The following is a 21,815-nucleotide window of genomic DNA, read 5'->3' on the forward strand; positions in this document are numbered from 1 at the left end:
ACATAATAAAAAAATGATAATTTATTGAACTTATATACAACAAATCCAAACATTGCAACAAATATGATTAAAAATAGTTAATGCAATAAAAGATAATAATATAAATATTTATGATTAATCATTTATGGAATTACATTTATAATAGTATAAATGTTTTATATAATATATAATAAAATCATAATTTATAATTCCATTTAAACATTACATAAATTAGAATGAACATAAAAAATGTTTAAACAAATTTGTAAATAAAAATATTTATTTTTTTGATTTTAGTCAGAAAATATAATCGGACGGTCACTGTTAATATCTTTATAGAAAATGTTTGTCATATTAAAATATTTGTATCGATCATATAAATATATTTTTTATTGATTTTTAATTATGAAAATTTTTTAATAATAAATACGTACCTTTTAATGTAATAACATTATTAACAATAATATACTTACATATACCTACATGATATAACAATAACAATGTACAGTAAACTAGATCCAACAATACAACATATCTTTACAAATGTTATTTTTATAAATTATAAATGCATAGTAATTGTAAACGAATATAATATCAATTATATTTGATATTATATTATCAATTATATATTATATATTATACTATTAATTATATATTATATTTATAACATATAACATTCATAATGAAATTAATCGAGAAAAATAAATATTTTTATATAGTAACAAATAAATTTTTACAAAAATGTATATTAATTTTAATTCATTATTTTTTATTTATGAAATACTAAATTTGTATTTTTATTTGCATTTTTTCAATTATTGAAAAATTTATTAGAATTATTAGAAATGATATTATTACGATTATTATACAAAAAATAAAAGATATGAAATTTAAAAATAGGAAAATAAGAATTTAGAAGTTATAAATAGTATTTTTCATTAAAGATAAACATTTTTAAATTATTGAAAAAGATTTAGATAAAGAAAAATTTATAAAATTTAAAAAAAATCGGAAAAAATTTGTTTATAAATTTATAATATATAACTTGTGACATATGTTCACAATTACTATGAATTCATACAATATGTAACATTTGTAACAATTTTTTTAATAATGCCTAAATTTCAAACTGAAAATTATATTCAGTTTGTTACAAAATTCGTTTTCATTTGTTTTTTATTATAATGTTAATTTAGTACTTCATGAATTATAATTATAATTTTTCAAGTTATATGCAAATATGCAAATTTCCTATAATTTTCAAATAAAAATATTCTTTTTTTTGTTTTATAATATTTTTATAATTTCATTTTACATAAATTGAACAAGATGTATTTAAAAAAATTTTGAACTTCAAAATAAAAAATTATTATATATTATGTATATATAATACAAATAAGCACAACCAACTTAGACAAATAAATAAAATTCATTTCATTTTAATTTTTATATGACTTTTTTATAAAATCATAAATATTAATCATATTGAATTATACAAAATATAATCTATTATAAAAATTATATTTAAAAAATAATGAAATCAAATTATAATTTGATTATTATTAAACTATACCTCAATATAAAGTAATTTTTGATTTAATATAATGAAGATAAAAAGCTTCTTCACTTTATTGATGTGCATGTAAAGAATTACAGCAAAAATTGTTCCCATGAATTTTTTTTACTTCAAAACATATTAAAGACGAATATTTCCTTGTTGAATCTGCTCATAAATTTCAGCAGTTAACAATTGGTATCCAGACTTTTCATTTAAATAGTAAACTTTATCTCCTATTATATTTGGATTATATCCTTCAGCTACAAGATCTTTTTTTTTTAATTTAAATGTGCCTGAAATAATAATTAAATCTTTTTTATATGAAAATGATTTAATTTTGAAATATTTGAATAATAAAACAATAATGAAATATATTATTTTTATAAAAATTAAAGTAAAAAAAGTATTAAATATATTTATTACGATAATGAAAATATAATTTTAAAAGAATTAAAATGAAGATTATTTATATTCATATATAACAAAAAATTAATTTAAAATTATTATAATAAGATTTTTTTTATTATGATTAATTAAATGAATTCAAGTTTTATTATAGTTATTTATATAAATTCAAAGTTATATCAAAAAATTAAATTATGTATAAATATACCTGTGAGATCAATCTTTGATAAAATCCTAATAAACCTAGGTACTGCGTAACTTGCTAAATGTTCTTTTAAATCAATTGATAATTGATGGACATCTAATGTAGCTTTTTCATCATATATTGCTGCCATTCCAGCTTTACCTTCAAGACCTGGAATCTAGAAAATTAAATAAAAATATCATATAATAAATTATATTATATTATCATATAATATATCAGTACAAAAATTAATTATACTTTATATATATTTATACTTTATATAATATGTAAATAATATTTATAAAAAATATCTTCTATTAATAATTTTTACATAAAAATTATTACATAATATTATCTTTAATATTTTTTTTATTTACCTCAACTCCATATACAATACAATCTCTATAATTAATAAGATTACTAATAATAGCTTCAATTTCAGATGTAGATACATTTTCTCCTTTCCATCTAAATGTATCCCCAGTTCTATCTTTAAAAAATAAATTACCGAACTCATCTGCTATTAAAATGTCACCTGCATATAAAATAAGAAAAATTTATAGTTACTTATAAATATAGATTTATATATATTTTTTACTTTGATGGAAAATTGAAAAATATATATATATAATAAAAAAAATATTAAATATTTTTATTTAAATTTATATTATTTATATTTTTATTTAAATTTTAATATAAATTTAAATAAAAATATTTAATATTTTTTTTATTATATATATATATTTTTTACTTTGATGGAAAATTGAAAAATATATATATATATAATAAAAAAAATATTAAATATTTTTATTTAAATTTATATTATTTATATTTTTATTTAAATTTTACATTCTGAAATTTGATTAGAGTATATTTATACCAGATATAAATGCTGAATCGCCTTTAGCAAATACATCGCGAACTATTTTTTTTTCAGATGCTTTCTGATCCACATATCCCAAATATGCTCTAAATGGATTGTTCGGTATAATTTTTCCAACAAAAACACCTGGTTCATCTAAATATGATAGTAGAAATTGTAAAATAAAAAAGAAAAAGAATTTTTAAAATGTAAGGCATTTTAATTTACATTCAACTTACTTGGTTCACATATTTGACATAAACCTTTTGCATTCCTTACAGGTTCTCCATCAGCATCAACTTTTATAATGGAAATAGGATAAACTGATGGAATTATTCGAGATACAAAACCAATAGCTCCAACAGTATTATCGACATTTACTTAAAACAAAATAAAAAATATTAACACTATAAAATGAATATAAAGCAAATTATTTATTATTGAAGATAATAAAAATTTATTATGATTAAATTGACAAAATAAATTTTTAAATTTTAGTATACTTTTATTAAAAACTAATATAAATATTAATTCTTACCAATGTTAGCATTGCCTTCTGTTGCTCCATAGAATTCAGCAATTTGTGGAATATTGAATCGTTCTACGAATTCGGGCCATATTTGTGGCCTCAAACCATTTCCAAACATTATCCTGATATTGTGTTGTTTGTCTTCCGGTTTTGGAGGTACAGCTAAAATATATCTACACATTTCTCCAATATATTGACCAATCTAAAAATTATTTAAATCCATTTCTTTTCACATTCGTATTTTTTCAAGAATTAATTCTTGAATAAATATCGTAGTGAAATTTGAATATATATTATCTTTTAATAATAGTTGAAACAAATAAAGAAAACTTACTGTACACTTATATTTGATGCAATCAATGAAATAAGCGCTTGCTGAAAATTTTCTTCTTATTACAACTGTAGCTCCATGAAGAAGGGCTGCACCAATAGACATTACACCACCAGCAGTATGATATAAGGGTAATGGCGTATAAATCCTATCTGAAGTTTTAAACTTTGCTAACATAAATATACCGACTGCCATAAACATAAACCTGAAGTGAAAATGATTTAAAAAATGATTTCCATTATAAATATTTTCAAATATTTCTTATAAATATAAAATACTTATATATATATAAGTAAAAAATTAATTAAAAAATAAATAAAATAATCTAATCATTAAAATCGTTAAAAAATTAATTGATTATTATCACTTTAAATAATCTTAAAAAATCTAAGTAAATTTTAAGTATTTAATAATATTAAATAATTTTAATGTTTTTTACCTAGAATTTGTTATAACAGCTGCTTTTGGAAGGCCAGTTGTACCACTAGTGAAAATATACACTAATTGATCATTATAAGAACCTTTTTCTTGAAGAAGTGGTGGAGCCGAAGAAACATTAGCCATAAGGACAGCCAAATCATTATCATTTAAATTTGTCTTTTTATCTGGTAAATTACCAATTCTATACAGTGGAAATTTTGGATCCAGAGAGTTCATAATATCTGACACAGCTAAAATAAAATAATTCAATAATTTTCATCTAAAATTTTTTTATATAATTCAAAAATATTCTAAATATTCTATGATTTATTTATTTCTTTTTCACAAATGAAAACGAATTATGAATACTCATATATTATTCTAATAAAAATTATATATTATTTTAATTTATATTTTTCTATATAAAACATTAAAAAATTTATAATGTTATTATAAATTTTATAATATTAGTTAAATTATTTATAATGTTAGTTATGAAATATTTGATAATAAATTTATTTCTTTTTATATATATAATATTCTATATTTTCTTTTAATTCAAAGAATTTGTAATACAATTTGTTTAAATATTGATATTATATTACAAGTATATATATTTTTCTAATTTTATTCAAAAAAATATTTAAGATTTTTAAGATACAATATTGTTTGTTATAAAATTTCTTTTTAAAATTTTAATAATGCAATTTTAATATACAATTTTAATAAAAAATTATAAAAAAAAATTATGAAATTATAAATCAAAGTGATAATATCAGATGATATATCTTGTAAATAAATCTGTGTAGATATATGTACATGTAGATATATCATGTAAATAATAAAAAAAATAAATAAAAACAAAAACAAAAGAATAAATTACAAGTTAAAATTAATAAAGTATTAATATTTATTATCATTATCATTAATCAATGATGATAAATGATGATGATCGTATGTTAATAATTTTAATCATAGTATAAAAAAGAATTTATAAAGTTTTTTGAAAAATTTATTTTATTTATAATTAATCATTATTTTTATTTTAGGAGTAATTCTTGTACTATATTTTTAGAAAAAGATAATATAACAATATGTAATAGAAAAAAAATAATCATAACTTTAAGTTATTAATATTGAAATTTAATAAATTTAACTCTTAACTTAACTCCGATAATTTAACTTTTATGTTTTTTTTTAAGCTGAAATTTAACGACAATAAAGCAATAAATGTGATAGCCATCAGCATTATGCAATCATTTATAAAATAGACCTCGAGTCGAATCGACTATGACACGCAACCAAACACCTAATTTTGTTTCATTCTGGAGTAGTTAGTTTTGTTTCCTATTATTATTGAATCAATCATTATAATTGATACTATTTATAAGATAATTTTATATATTTATTTATATTTTATATATTTATCCACGTGGTAAAAAACAAATATTTGTATCATTTTAACATCATAAATATCAACTGTTGTACTTATACAAGTTATATATATTATATATGTTAAAATAAATAAATTAAAATAATTATTTATTAAAGGCATTCTAAAAAAAAACTTAATTATGAAATTTATGATTTATTTTAATATCTATATACGAAGTAAATATTCATTGAATAAAATTAATCTAATCTTAAAGATTAATTATAAACAAATAAAAATACAATTTTAAATTTTTAATAATTAAATTTTTTTAATGCTTACCATCAATGAAATCCACTCCATAAATAAGAGCTTGACACTTGGACACTTTAATACTATGCAAGAGAGAGGCTTTACGAAGATTGGTGTTAAGCAATGGTATTATTACCCCTAACTTACTTAGTCCAAGCCAAATGGCAACGAATTCTGGTCGATTTTCTAAAAGCATACCGACCACATCCCCTTTGTGATATCCATACGTTGAGAAAACAGTAGCAATTTTGTTACTATAATCTTCTATCTGGAAATATTTTATTAAATTTCTTTAAATTAAATGATATACATATAAAATATGATATATATATATATATATTTTTTCATACCCATTATATTAAAATAATTTTTTTATGAAAATATAAAAATTTAATCGATTGTTACGATATTTAATATTTATTATTATACAACTGTTTTAATTATATAAACAGCAAAGTTTAATATAAATAAGTATTATAATTATTTTATTTATTAGTAAAAAAATATTTGTTAATAAATGATAATTAGGTAATAAAGTTTATATGGAAAATTTTATGTTTTAAGATACGAAAGAATTCTCGAAAACTATAAAGAAATTATAACTGTTCATTTTTACGAACGAAAGAAAAGTATATATCTAACGGTAAAAGTATATATATATAACGGTAACAAAATTATTAATGTTTATAGTATAAAAATTCAAACATAAAACGCAACACAATTGTTTAATAAAAATACATGAAATTAAACATGAAAGCAAAATATTTATGCAATAAACAAATTATTTTTATCATCATGTTAAAATATTCTATACTATTATTATTTAAAAAAGCTAACAACTATTCCTCTATGTTTAAAGTTAAAAAATTATTTGGGAAAATTAAAAAGTTTTAATTATGACATATTATACGAAAAAAAATTATAATAATTCTATCGAAGTACAAGAAATACCAATACGATTTTTAATTAGAATTAAATAATTACCAGATAACGGCTTTCAGTCAGAGTTCAATGATCCGTGGGTTAAACTATTTTGCATTTTAAAGAATACTTTAAATCTTTTTATAAATTAAAAATTATCGAATTTTTTATATAAATAAGAAATTATCTCATCTAATCTTGCATTATTCATCTCTTAGTTTAGTTATTATAATAAGAAGGAACAATATGAATACGATATGAATAATAAATATATGTTATATACTATACATTAAATTATGTAATATACAAGTTTTTACACATTGTATATAATACTTCTATATCATTCCCATATCAATATTTTTAATCATATTTACATTGAGATAAAATTTATTTATCATTCATTAATTGTAAAAAGCAAATAGTATAATAGTTGGTGGAAAAAATAGATTATGATAAGAAAGTATTAGATTATATAATAAAAATCAAAAATTAAATATGAAATTTAAAATTTTCTTTAAGATTATATTTTTATAAAATTATGTATTACATATACAAATCTTACTTGTTGGAACGTCCATTCTTGATCTTCGGAAATGATACAAACTTTATTAGGATGCTTTCTAACATGTTGCCGAAATACATCGGCGATTGTTCTGTTATTTCTCTCATGGCCACGGATAATCCAAAGAACTTTTATATATCGTGTAATAGCTCTGTAAAAAAATACAAATATTGTACTTGTACTTTCAATCAGAATCTCGTTAATATATTTCTTAAAAATTTCAAAAATTTAAAAAAAATTAAGCAGAAAATTTTTTATGCAAAACTTGTTAAAATTAAATTAATTATGATATTGATATATTAATAATATATTATTGATACTTGCTGTATTATTTCTTACATCTTAAAGCTAAAGTTTTTGACGTTCATTTTTTTCAAGAAGAAAAATGATTTCAATAAGATAATATGCTATGCATATCTATGCATTTATAACGCTATGCATTTATAATATTTCTGTTTCTTTTAACGAGTGATTTTTTTTTAAAAATAATTTTTATCTCAAGACTTATCGATCATTTGGAATTGCACCATTTGACATCGTACGAATTCTTTCTCTGAAATGTTAAATTAAAAATATGCATCGCTAATCTACGATTAATTGAACAATCAGAAAAGAATATTTATGAAATATTTATTTACGATACAAGACAAAAATTATGCGATAATTACAACAAATTGACTAAAAGAATTTATTATATACATTGAATTAAATACTATTTAATTCAAAACATTATTTTATTAGTGTATATTATGAAATAAGAAAATAAATTTTTTTTTATATTAAGGCAGAATTATATTGTATAATTAGATATATGATCAAATCAATTTTTTGAAATTTTCAAATAAAAAAAATATAGATCTTGTTACGAAACAATACTTTTTTAAGTTTTTAGAAATAGAATAGAATAGAATCTAAATCAAGGAGGAGATTGATCAAATAATTTTAATTCTTTTATTGTTTTTATCTATGAATCAATTGATGAAGTATTAATTAATCGATGCAATGATTTTTAGTTTTGGGCAAAAAATTTATTTTATCTAGAATTATATATATTAACTATTAATAATTAAATATTTGAAGCAATTTCAATAATATTGATATGCTTAAAAAACATAATAAATAATAATATAAATATAAGTAAAGTATAATTTCAATTAATATTATTTTTCATGGAATAAATTAAAATTTGTTGAATGAACATCATTATTTGCTCACTTGAAGTATTTAAATCATAAAAGAAAATAACAGAGGCTGAATGAAGTTCTTAGCAAATTCATTTCTTATTGAAAAAGAGATATATACATATTATATAATTATCTTTACATAATTATGCACAATAACGAGTAAATATTGTTTTAAAGTTTAAAATTACTAAAATTCATTTTTATTTCATAATTCATTTTAAAAAAATAAATGATACTTAAAGAATTTGAATTTTAAAATATAAATATTCTATTTGGAAAAAAATTACAAATTATAATTTAAAATTAAAATTAAATGTTAAAATGAAGATAATAAGTATTTTTTATTAATTTATCATTTATTAATATATATAAATTAATACATATAATATTAAAATTTGAAAAAAAATAATTTAAAAAAAATTTTCAAATTATTTGTTATATATATATATTATATTAATAAAATAATTAGAGAAAAATATTACAAATAATTTGAAATTTTTTTTTAAATTATTTTTTTTCAAATTTTAAAAATATAGATATTCTTTAAAAAAAAAATAAAATAAAAACGAATAAAATAAAAAAAAAAACTGAAATTATTAAGTATTTTGATGTATGATTGAATGATTGAATTGTAACATAAACCAAATCTTAGGCTATCGTAAAAGGAAATTTAGTTGGTTAGCTTAGTTGGTTCAACGGACCAGTTAAACCAACAAGAGAAATCTGTATGCTACGCACGTCGTTTTGAACTATTTACTGCTGATCAACATTAGTTTTTATGCAATTGCATGAATGACGTACGTGTAGATAGAATGAGTTAACAGTATCTAAAAACTCGAAAATTAGTTTCACACACATTTAATTATTTTATAAATATTTAAATATTGCATTTTATAGATTAAACATTTTAAAGAATACAAATATTTTTTGTTTATTTAAACTGATATTTTCCAATATATGTGATAGCATATTTTAATTTTTTCAATACACTATTTTTAATTATCACAAATAATATACAAATTTACATAAATAGCAATAATAAATAATAATATTTTTAATATAGATTATAAATAATTTATCAAGTCGTTAATGAATGATAAATATATACTTTAAAAAAGATGACTAATATATACTATATGCTATAATAATAAAAAAAATATATAATACAAATATATGTAATATATGTACAAATAATAATAAAAAATGAAAAATTATATTGATTTTAATCATCGTAATTGTTAATTAATTATATCTGACATATATATATTTCTTTAATATGATTCGATGTAATAATTTTATTGTAAAAATAATTTTAATTTATACATATTTATTTATATATTATTTATATTAAATTAGAATAAATTTAACCTGTAATGAAATTGTAATAAATTATTTTGAAAATAAAATAATTTCATATAATTTCTGAATATACAAAGAAACTGTACATATATACTTGTACTACATATGTAAATACTTACATATGCAAGTATTAGTACATTGCTCATCAGTGAAGGTTTCATTTTGAATCATGTTGTCATATGTTATTCAACTCATCTAATGCTTTCACGAATTACATATAACAAAAAAAAAAATTATTTTGATGCGCATCAAAAATAAAAAAATAAATCATACGAATTAAAATTTTTTATGGAAAAATTTATTTTTTTATTTTTTATCTTTAAATGTTGGTATTTTTTATTTTTAAATTGATTTAAAATTTAAATATGATTTAAATAAATCATACGTATATAATATAAATATAATTTTATAAATAACATATAATCAAATTAATTTGTCCTCAATTACAAGAAAACATAATTTATCATCTTGTATTTTTTCTGCCAATAATATTTCTATAAAATTGTTAAACATACTTTTGCATAACAAATGTTCTTATCAAATGTTATATCCATATATTTTCTTATAAAAAAAAATTGTCTTTTTATCAAAAAAATTAATATCAAGAATAAAATAAATTACGATATGCATTAACAGGAAGCCACTAAATTCACCGCAGAAAGAAATCCAAGTAATAGAAGCGAGTTCTTATCACAAGTACCTGTAAACAATACCAGTTTTATATAATAATATAAACTAGATCTTACGACATATTACACTTGGTTTGTGATCTAAGTTGCCCATAATATTTTCTTTAAAAAAAAAAAAAAAAAAAATCAAAAAACTTTCTTGATGATTGAAAATTATTTATGATGAAATATAATTATGATCTTAAATTTCATTAGATTTATCAATAGATAATTTTTTATCAGATTTTCATAAAAATATATTCATAAAAATGATTATAATATAAATAATTTAGTCTACATAAATAATTAATATTTACATAAATAACAGTTTACATAGTTTACATAAATAAATAATTAATATTTTTTAAAATGAATTAAAATAGTAATTTTTATTATATATTAGCGATCATAATCGTTATTAATAAATAGTATTTTAAAATATAGTGTATTTGTTTTTACAGAATACTATTAATTACTATCAAATAGTAAAAATATATAAATACATTTATATTTATACATTATGTTTTTCTTTTATATTATATTACGTTTTCTTTATTCAGAAAAATTTGGAATTTGGAATTTTAAATGCTTTGATTTAAATCAGTCATATTTAATGACTTTTAACATTGTTCATTAATAATGTTGTTCATTAATAATTTATGATCAAATAATAATTTATAAATTTATTAATTTATGAAACTTATATTTATTTATTTTGATCTACGTCAGAAAAAAAAATTGATGATCATAATTAACATTTTTATAAATAAAAAATACTACTAAATTTTTATAGTAATAATATTTTTGTTTTGAATAATAAATATTTTCATAAAAAAAAATATTTTTTTGTATATTCACAGTGAAATATTTTATACTTATGTAAATTCTAAACATTTTAATTTAAAAATCAAAATTTTAATTTTTCTATATTTAGATTTTATTTCAATTTATATTTTCAAAAAAGAATAAAAATTATTTACAATTTTCTTTCAAAAAGGAGGAAGTTTTCCGTTAAGGAAATAAAATTTTGCGAAACTTTATTTCGCAAATTATAAAATATATTTCAATAATTTGATAAATTTTATGAATATACATATATATATAGACCATAATGATTAGCATTTATTTTATATTAAATTGTATTAACCATATATCAAAAATCTACATTTCAATTATAATTTTAATTACATATTAAAATGTTCCTTGTTATCATACAGGATGAAAAAAACAAAAATTCACAGAACTGCATTACAAGCAATTAAAAAAAAATATAATTATTTATATTGAAATTGAATTATATAGTTTCATATTTTTTTCCAATTAAAATAAATATTTATATATAATAACTTAAAATAATATAAATATATTTTAATAATTTAATTTAAAATTTTATTTTTAGAATATATCATGTAAATATAATCCAATAATATTATGCAATGTACAACAAAATAAAATTAATTTTTGATAATAATTTTTAATTTTGTATAATTTAAAAAAAAAAGTATAGTAATTTCCATTATTAAATGAATTATTAATGAAAATTATTAATGAAAATATTAAACATTCCATTATTAATGAAAATATTAAACATTTTCTTAAAATATTTTAATTTTTTAAATGCAAAAATAAAATTATATTTAAAAGATTAAAAAAAAACAATACAAGGATGGAAAAAAATTTTTATGATGTAAAATCTCTTTTATATTATATTCTAACAATTCAACAATTCAACTTAAATATACTATCATCATAAAAAAAAATATAATTTTAAAAAACAATAAATGTTAGACTAACGATGAATTGCGCAAAAGAAATGAAGAAACTAAAAGAATTATTCCATCTATGTTTTATAAAAAAAAAAGGATTATAGATGATAAGTTGAAAAATTTTTTTTCAATCTATCATCTATATGTCACAATAGTGCATCTACTATCTCGTACATTAAAGGATACAACGTATACATCATTTAATGACATTATTGTGAAACGATTGTAGCTAAATGCGCCACTCTAAAAATGAATTTCTTTTGTAATTCTTTCACAATGGAAGTTGAAATTAAACTTTTATTGTTGACTTCATAAATTATTAAATTTTTGTATTACGTTGCGCACGCATCATATAAAATGTAAATAAAAAAAGTGAGATAATAAATGCTTTCTTTTTAATAAGATTAAATATTTTAAAACGAAAAATATCTTAATTTATAAAAATTTATAATGTTTGTTATAACAATGAAAATAAAAACACAATAAACTCTAATAAGAATAACAAAGTTTTTAATGCTTTAAAATTTGTTAACCTTATTATTTTTATTAGCATTATAAAATTATCATTTGTTGTTAAAACAATTGTTAGTTACAAGTGAGGGATATAAGTTTCAATTACCTAGAGCAGTTCACTTCCCTAGAGAATCATATTGATGAAAATTGAACAATTATTTTATAAGAGTAATATAAATATTAACTCTCGAAGGTCGGAAATATTTATTTTACGAATTATTTTTCACACGAAACTGAGCCTCATTTCCGATGTACGTCAATTTTTCCCCTAAATATTATTTTAAATAAATATTATATATAATATTATTTTAAAAATAATATTTTTTTAAATCACATAAATATATAATATTTTAAATTTTAAAAATATTTTATTACAATTACAATCTTTAATTGAAGAAAAGAATTTATGTTTATGAAATGTATTATATGTTGAAATTATACATTCAAAATTCCATTTTATAATATGATATGTATAATGACATTTTAATAAAATAATTAACATTTTAACATTTTAAAAGTTATTTAAACAAACTTATATTAAAAAAAACTAAAAATTATTTTTTAAAAAATATAATTCTTATTTTCAATATTATATATTGTTAATTAGAATATATCAAATTTTTCATCAACAATCTATTTAAATTTCTCCATCTAAAAAATTATTCAAAATTTCAGTAATAAGTTCACTTGTTTTTTGATCGTTATAAACATGACCGATAATACATAAATAGTTATATACCATCTTCGAAACTTGAAAGAAGTAGAGAGAAACTCGACTGACTGGCCATGCGAGAAGACCAACTTCGAAAGTCAAACACTGACCCAATTTCCGCTTTTATCGACTGGATTTAGAATGAATCGAAATCCAAACTATCGGCCATCTGTGTATTGTTAAAAAGTACGAGAATGAGTTGGATCAAAGTAAAATATGTACTCACATGAAATCTCTGGGTGCTGTTTTCAAAGCGATGTAGAACCATCGGAAACGTCCTCCGGCTACTAAATACGCAACGAGAATCACGACTAGTAGCTGCACGAGGAAAATGGGACCTGCATATATAGATAGGAGAGCCAAACAGGCAACCAAACTAGATATCACAAACATGATGAGTGCCAGGCGGCGAAGCAGGCAACTGACTGCCTTCCACCGGTTAGCTGCGCTTCTTTCTGTTCCTCTTACCGTGCGCGTTCTCGTCTTTGGCGTTGTTGTCGTCGTGATCACGTCTGTCCCCGCTCCTGTAGACAACATACGTATGTACGTATACGCATACAATATTCGGTTCGATTATATCTATACATAATTCCAGTTCCGTTCTCACAGTTACATTCAACGTACCTATTGGTTCATTGTTCGACGTTCCGATTTCCACTTCCACCGCAATATTCGATACATTAGTCCTGTTGCGATTGTTCCTTAGCTTGTCCTCGAGCTCGACCCTGCTCTCGGCCGACGTCGACGTCCGTGACGAAGACGTCGGCCGTGAACAGATCGACGGCGAGAGACCAGCAACGTTCGAATGAAGTTCACCCTTTTCTACGTCCTGCAATAAATGTAGCAAATTTACACTATACAATGTATATAACATATCCTTCATTATTCATATACATGTGTGTATATTATCCAAAATTTGATTAGTAAAAAATTAAAAAATATGCATTTGTATTGTAAAGATATATATTACGATATTTATTTCTTTGAGTAATACTGTTTGATCTTATTTCTTAATATTATATTTTGAAAGAACTATTATATCGATTATATTTATTGTTATATATCTTTGTTTATTTTATTGAATTACTATATTAAGTAATAATTATTTTATTGAAATGATGAAATAATTCATTTCCATTTTACTAAAATTAATTCTTGAATATGAAAATTCATAATTATTTTATCACTTTATTCTATGATAAATTCTTCATAGATGCAATTGAAACTTGCTAAGTATAAATATATGGTAAATGTGTGTTCTTATATAGTATGTATCGTGTAACCTAAAGTATCGAGTGTATTGTAAATAGCATATGGAGATTTTGCTCTAAATAATCCGAAATAATTTCTTAATTATAATTTAAATATTATAATTTAATATTCATAGAAATTATTGCATAAAAATTAAATAAAAAATAAAATATTATTAGTAGGAAATAATTTAAATTATCTGTTCATTTCTTTGATATCTTTGATATTTTTATTTATAAATAGTTAATGAAATACGAAAAAAATTTTGATATATTTTATAAATCTAAAAAAATTCTAATACAAAAGTAATGTATATATATCTTGAACTTTCATTTAAACTTTTTAGCAATTAAATCAACATATTGCAAATTTATATTTTATATTCATTTATATAAATAAAAGAATATAAGATTAAAATAAAAAATTATTTGCAAAATTAATAAATATTTTTCTTAAAAAATTTATTTTTTTATAAAACGAAAAAAAATTGATTAGAATAGATTTGAATTATAAAGTAGCATTACATATTCGCATTTTAGAAAAATTGATAAAATAATAAAAAAAAAAAAATTATAAAAGATTTTACAAAGCATTTTTTTCGATATTAAAAAATAAAATTATTTATTCAAAATAATATTAGTAATATGAAAAATTGAAAAGATATAAAAGATGGATATATATTCATATATCTTGCGGTATTTTTTGTAAATTCCTGTAAAAAAGAAATAAATACACATGTATATTGTAATATTATTTCATCTAAATAAACATATACAAAAATATATACATATAAATCGTAATTGTAATTATAAGCAGAATAGACATAGTTTTTAAACAATAAAATCGTTTATTTTTAATATGAATATATATTTAATATTAATATTGTATATATATAATATTGTTAATTTATGTTAATAAATTTCATAACCTATGTTCTGTTTCATGTGTTTTTTTTTTAGTGTTGTTTTACGTGTCTAATGTTTCTATACTTTCTACTTTCTTTTAAAGTTTCTCTCAGATAATTGAAAATAATATCCGAAAAACAAATTAACTAAACTATATGTAATTATATGTTATATTATATCTAAATATTTAATATTTATTTAAATTTTTTAATCTAATATAATGAAATCTTTTGTATAATTATTTCGTTTTTTTGTTCGTAAATTATATTTTTTTAAATTAAAATATTATATGTTTTCTAAAAAATATTAAAAGAAAAATAAAATTGTATATATTTTAAATAATAATCAACAAATAATTATATTTGTATTGTAATAATTATATCTGTATTTTTAATCAATTTTTTATTTTATTATAATATCAAAACTATAATTTGTAATTAATATGTAAATTTTATATGTATTTTATATTTATATATGCAATTAAATTAATTATAAATAATTTTTTACATAATATAATAAATAACATTATTTTAGTTTGTAATTAAAAATTGATAACTTATATATAATTGTTTTAGCATTATCATTAGTGTCTTAATATCAGCAAGATCCTTACTCACCCCAAAAAAATATTTATGTCTTTGATTAACAGTTTGATAAGAAACTAAAATACATTTTTGTAAAACTCGTTTTAGTCGCGTAGTTAATAATAATATATACTAAGTATATATCAAACACACTTTCTCGACTTTCGAAACTTTATATTTTACATAAAATTATTTATTAAAACATTTATTTATAAGTGAAAATTTAAAAAATGAGGAAGACTTTAATATTTTCTGATCACCCTTAGTGGCGAAATTTAATCAATAACTCTACATTACTGCTACCGTGTGGTAAAACACGGAAGCTTCTTAACAATGCTCAATGAATAAGTTTGAACCAGAAGTTTATTTCAAAAAAAGAATTTTTGAAAATGTTTATTTCATTTAACTCTTATTAATACAAATTTTTAAAAACTCAGTTGCATAATTTTTAATTTTTTAAAATTTATTTTTAGAATAAAATTTAATTAAAATTATTCATGTTTTACATGACATTTTATTTTTGATTATTTATTTTTAATTTAATACAAACAATATCTGTAAAACAGTAAGATAAATATATAAAGAGAATAATTATATTTAATATAAACTAATCAGTTTTCAATTGATTGTATAATGACCATAAACAGATAAGATTCGTCATCAATAATATTATTATGCTGGAGGCATAAAATCTTCTTTCAATATTTAAAAAACTAATCATTTTAGATACATAGTTTTGCAAATAAAGTATTATTTTTCATTTTTGCTTTTCAATGTACATGTCAAATTTAATATTTTTATATTTTTTTATTCAAATTTAAATTTAAATATTAATGATATTATAAACGATGATTTTATACGATAATTACATTAAATTATGAATTAAAATAATTAAATAATGAAAATATCTATTAAATTAATATTTTCTTGTTTTGTATAAATATATAATTTATATATTTATAATCGTTAAAATACCAATGAAATTGCAATTACTAAGAAGTTTCAGAAGAATATGGAACTATAGCAAAACCAGTTAATATGCTCCAGTTGCCACAAAGAAATGTATACCGTTACAAGGATTATTATTTTTAATATCAAATCTTTAAATTTTTAGAATATTTATGAGAAGCAATCTATCGAAAAAATTGTAGTTAAAAGAAATATTTAATAATAACAATTTAAAAAAGTTTTATTTAAGATTTTGCAAGTTATTTTTTTTTTACAAAAAGAAAATATTAGATATCACTTTTAATTTATATTAAATTTCCTAAATTTTCTACTCTTTTTTATGTTTTTTTAAAAACATATATATTATAGATATAAATTAATAAAAATATTTCAATAATTAAATTAATTATCATTAAATGGTCTTACTTCAAATAACACAATTTTCGATTATTAATTAAGATTTAAGAGAAAATATTTTTAAATGATCATATATATGTTGAAGCCTATCAGCACGCACTGTTGCATACTTTCTATTACACAGACGCGACATAATCGTATATAAGAAGAACGTATTTTAATATACACAATAATTTCTTGTTTTAAAAATTCATATTTTTAAAACTTTAATCTTTCAATTCTGTATTCCTCTTCTATATTCCTTTCTCTTTTATAATTATTTATTAAGATGATTTTAATAATTTATATAACATTTAATTTTTATAAGAAGAAAAATATTTTATAACATATATTTATATTTAACGTTATATATCGTTATTATTCTAATAATTAAAAATATCCTGATATATATTTAATGTTGTTAAATATATATGTAATATTTTTCATTTAAATTTCTTTCAGATGATAAATGATTGATTTCAAGTTTTTTTATACATATATTATAAATTTATGAAAAATCATAAAGTAACTTTAATAATACTGATCGACTAATTATATTCATGCAATAAAAATAATATATATTAAATAAAAAATTCATGCAATATATTATATTTATTATTATTATTATTGTTATTATTATTATTATTATATTATGTTATATACACATTATATTTTGTAAAAAAGAGAATATCAAATTGTTTTTTGCTATATGATATATGTCTTTTTTATAAATAATAAAATATCCAAGAATATTGTCATTATTTGAATTCAAGAAAAAGTTAATTACTTATGTACGTCATTCTTTTACCACAAGAATTTATTATTCAAGAAAACATAATTTACAATCAAACAACGGAAATGACATCTTTATATATTTTGCTAGATCCATATCATTAATTTACATAAAATGAATACGTAAATAACTTTTACAATTTTTTAGGAATTAATTTAAATTATTAATTATTATTTAAAAGAAAAGAACATATAACAAATAATAATGCAACAATCAATTTCATTTTTATTGTTTTGAAATCAATTTTATTATTTTTTATGTTATTATATAAATTTTATGAAAGTGAAAATCCACGTGTTGATTAATCCATGAAAATTATTTAATACTAGAATAATCAAATTAATCGCAGATATCGTATTTTTTGATTATTGAAAATATGAAAATATTGAAAAATGTTTTAAATAAAATTAATTTATTAAGATAAAAATAATTACATATATCTATTTACTTTAATTACAATCATTTTATATGTAAAATAAATATGTAGATATAGATCGATAGTTTTAGTATTATACATATATCGATATAAATAATGTGATTATATAAATAATAAATTATTGAAAAAAAACCTATTAAAATTTATTTAAAATATATTAAATTTATAAATTTAAATATAATATAATTTTGTTTTATTATATTGTTAATTCATTAATTTATTATGTTAAATCAATTTTCATTAAAAAAATTCAATATGTATTATTTATTACTTTAAATAAATATTAAATATAATATCACGATTATTTGAAATATCACAATATTTTTTTTCCAGATTTCATAAATAAGCAATCTTCTAAATCCCGTTCGTAAATGAAGGTTGCTCCAATATTTAATTATTGTTACATCAAAACAAATACTCTACTTAGTTTACATTCACGCTATTAAACATTATAGTACTTACGCGATCCTTATCGGAAATTATATTGATCCCATTTCCAATACTATTGACTGATATTTCCGAAATAGTAGCTGACATGTTCAAATTATTTCTTCTTGTAACCAATCACAAATTAATAATTATTAAATCGAACATATATGTATATATAATATGTTTTCGCGATTTATGAGAAATCCAATTAAAATCAATTAACGTAATTCAATAATCATAAAAAATTTTATTTTATTTTATGCATAAGACTGTTTGCAAAAAATATTCAAGTCATCAACAAATCGTACGTAAAAATTAATCACTTGTATACACTAACAAGTATATTACGGAATGTATTCAGATAGATAGAAAGGAGTTATGGCTTTTCTTCCAATATCGCGTAACAAGAAAGTTGATTTTGCCGAAGATTCATACGCTCGCGGGCAAATACCGACCAATCGTAACCGAACTGCTCGATTGTGTAAAATCTTGTTGAACGAAAAAAGCCAGTGGATATTAATTATATATGAAAATGAAAACCGAGAAATGTATACATGGGTTATAAAATGATGTTAGTTTGGTCGCGTACTAAAGCAGAATATCTGCCAGCACTGAGTTTGCTAGGCCGATCATGCAAGCCGATCTCCCTCCATCGTTTCATAACTGGCCGTACAGATACCGGTATAGTGAGGCACTTTTTATTCGCTTCAAACTTTAGTTGTTTTAAGATAAAAATAAAAATACGTAATACGAATACAACTTGTTTCGTAAAAAATTTTATATTTAAATACATGAATATATATATATATATATATAAATATATATAAAAATCTGGAACATGATTGTAAATTAACGAGTTACATCATTTGATATAATTAAAATTTCCTTTCACTTTTTTTGGCTTGATTTTAATTATGTATGAAGCGATCAATCTTAAGAAATCATAAAAAATAAATTTTTAGTTTTCATCTAAATGAATTTTACATTCATAATTTAATATTTTTAATTCTTTATCATAAATAATGTTAAATGAGATTTGAAAATAAATTAAATATTATTTGAATTAAAATATTTTTTATTTTTAAATAAATAAAATATTTTTAGACATTTTGTTTTTGATATATAAAATATAAAAAAATTTTTAATTTTAGATAAAGTTGTATATAAAATTAAATGAGTTACAAATCGGACATTAAATTGATTCAAATGTAATAATAAATTTATTATTACAATTAAATATAATGAAATTATATAATAAAACTTATATTATTTATAAAATAATACTTTATATTAAATATTTTTGATTATGAAACGAATTAAATTTTCAATTGTAAAATATTATTAAAAATGATTCAAATATCTTTAATCTTCTTAAATTTATACAAAGTATATATGTAAATAGAATGTATATTTGAAATTTTAGATCTATCTTGTTTTTTCTTATAATTTCCGGTTTATTCATATTTTCTTCCTATTATAAGTATTAATAAATCAATATAAAGAAATTAAAATGAATAGTTTATAATATTGCTATTGTAAGATTTACAAATTATGTTATATATAATATTTAAATTTTGATAATAATATTTCTAAAATAAATTTAATTATATATTATAGTAATTCAAATATTCTTAAATTTCGCGGTATTAATGAAAAGAGAAGCAGTTAAGCTATTTATTTGCTTAATCATATGATTATGACAATATAAGTTTGCGATGAACATGTCATTTTCGTGATATTATATTTATATAAATTTGTTATATTACATTTAATTAAAAAATCTTTTAAGTAATTTTAATAAGGAATAGAAAATAAAAATTGATTATTTAATAAGAATAAAAACTTTATTTGTGCAAATAACCTTACATACAGAAAACATCACAAACACTATGAATATAAAGAAAACTAAGTAAATGAAAGATTTCGTATAAATTATACATTTATAAAACTTTAATACAAGAAATTTGTTAAGTAATAAGAATTTCTTAACAAGAAATTTTTATATTAAAATTCGGTTTGATGTTAAAGGTTAATTAAAATATAAAATAAATATTTTTCGTGTGTTAAAATTATACAAAATAATAATCAATAAAAAAAATGTTCAAATTTTTGGTACATTTTAATGTCTTATTTTTTAAATAATAACATTATTTTTTAATAAAAATATAAAAATGTTTTTTAGATAACCTTAGGCATTGGAATTTATGCTGGTATATATATAAGTCAGAACTATGAGGTATATTTTAAGATTATTTTGAACTAATTTTTTCAATAATTGACAAATGATACTCATTTTATGATAAAATTTACATTAATATTTTTAAATATAAATTTATTTCAGATACCACGTGTAGATGATCCTAGTAAAATAATAGAACGAATAAAAGAATTTGCAGATGAATATAAAAAAAAATAACAATTTATTAAATAATAGTA

At 18.9% G+C, this 21,815-nt stretch overlaps 1 protein-coding gene and 1 long non-coding RNA gene across 5 annotated transcripts; one reads left to right on the forward strand and one right to left on the reverse strand.

The window, feature by feature from the left end:
* Window positions 1-1,616: 1,616 nt before the first annotated feature.
* Window positions 1,617-19,978, reverse strand: LOC552113 (long-chain fatty acid transport protein 4). Of its 4 annotated transcripts, none has more exons than XM_026445768.1 (13): window positions 19,413-19,978; window positions 14,262-14,466; window positions 13,864-14,161; window positions 7,436-7,586; window positions 5,983-6,220; window positions 4,288-4,519; window positions 3,852-4,053; window positions 3,527-3,719; window positions 3,228-3,368; window positions 3,007-3,144; window positions 2,504-2,661; window positions 2,151-2,304; window positions 1,617-1,830 (listed from the first exon to the last, which is right to left on the reverse strand). In XM_026445768.1, exons 1-13 carry the CDS (start codon window positions 19,485-19,487, stop codon window positions 1,676-1,678), a joined length of 2,340 nt encoding a protein of 779 aa, XP_026301553.1. In that variant the 5' UTR covers window positions 19,488-19,978; the 3' UTR covers window positions 1,617-1,675. The 4 variants fall into 4 exon arrangements, with proteins under 4 accessions (XP_026301553.1, XP_026301554.1, XP_026301555.1 ...); XM_026445769.1 differs by lacking the exon at window positions 19,413-19,978 and adding an exon at window positions 16,411-16,656; XM_026445770.1 differs by lacking the exons at window positions 14,262-14,466; window positions 19,413-19,978 and adding an exon at window positions 7,775-7,988 and having other exon boundaries at window positions 13,864-14,060.
* A 1,074-nt stretch (window positions 19,979-21,052) lies between these two features.
* Window positions 21,053-21,804, forward strand: LOC102655363. The gene is made up of 3 exons (XR_409074.3): window positions 21,053-21,491; window positions 21,562-21,615; window positions 21,721-21,804. It is a non-coding gene; the product is annotated as an uncharacterized LOC102655363 (long non-coding RNA).
* The last annotated feature ends 11 nt before the right edge of the window (window positions 21,805-21,815 follow it).

This window comes from Apis mellifera, linkage group LG16, assembly GCF_003254395.2.
Source record: "Apis mellifera strain DH4 linkage group LG16, Amel_HAv3.1, whole genome shotgun sequence".
Lineage (NCBI taxonomy): Eukaryota > Metazoa > Arthropoda > Insecta > Hymenoptera > Apidae > Apis > Apis mellifera.

Coding starts and splice junctions, on each gene's coding strand:
- LOC552113 (XM_026445768.1), bottom strand. CDS start 19,487: ATGTCAGCTACTATTTCGGAAATATCAGTCAATAGTATTGGAAATGGG. Junction 4,520..5,982: donor TGGAGTGGATTTCATTGATG/GTAAGCATTAAA, acceptor ATTTTATTTTAG/CTGTGTCAGATATTATGAAC. Junction 3,369..3,526: donor AGAAGGCAATGCTAACATTG/GTAAGAATTAAT, acceptor TTTTGTTTTAAG/TAAATGTCGATAATACTGTT.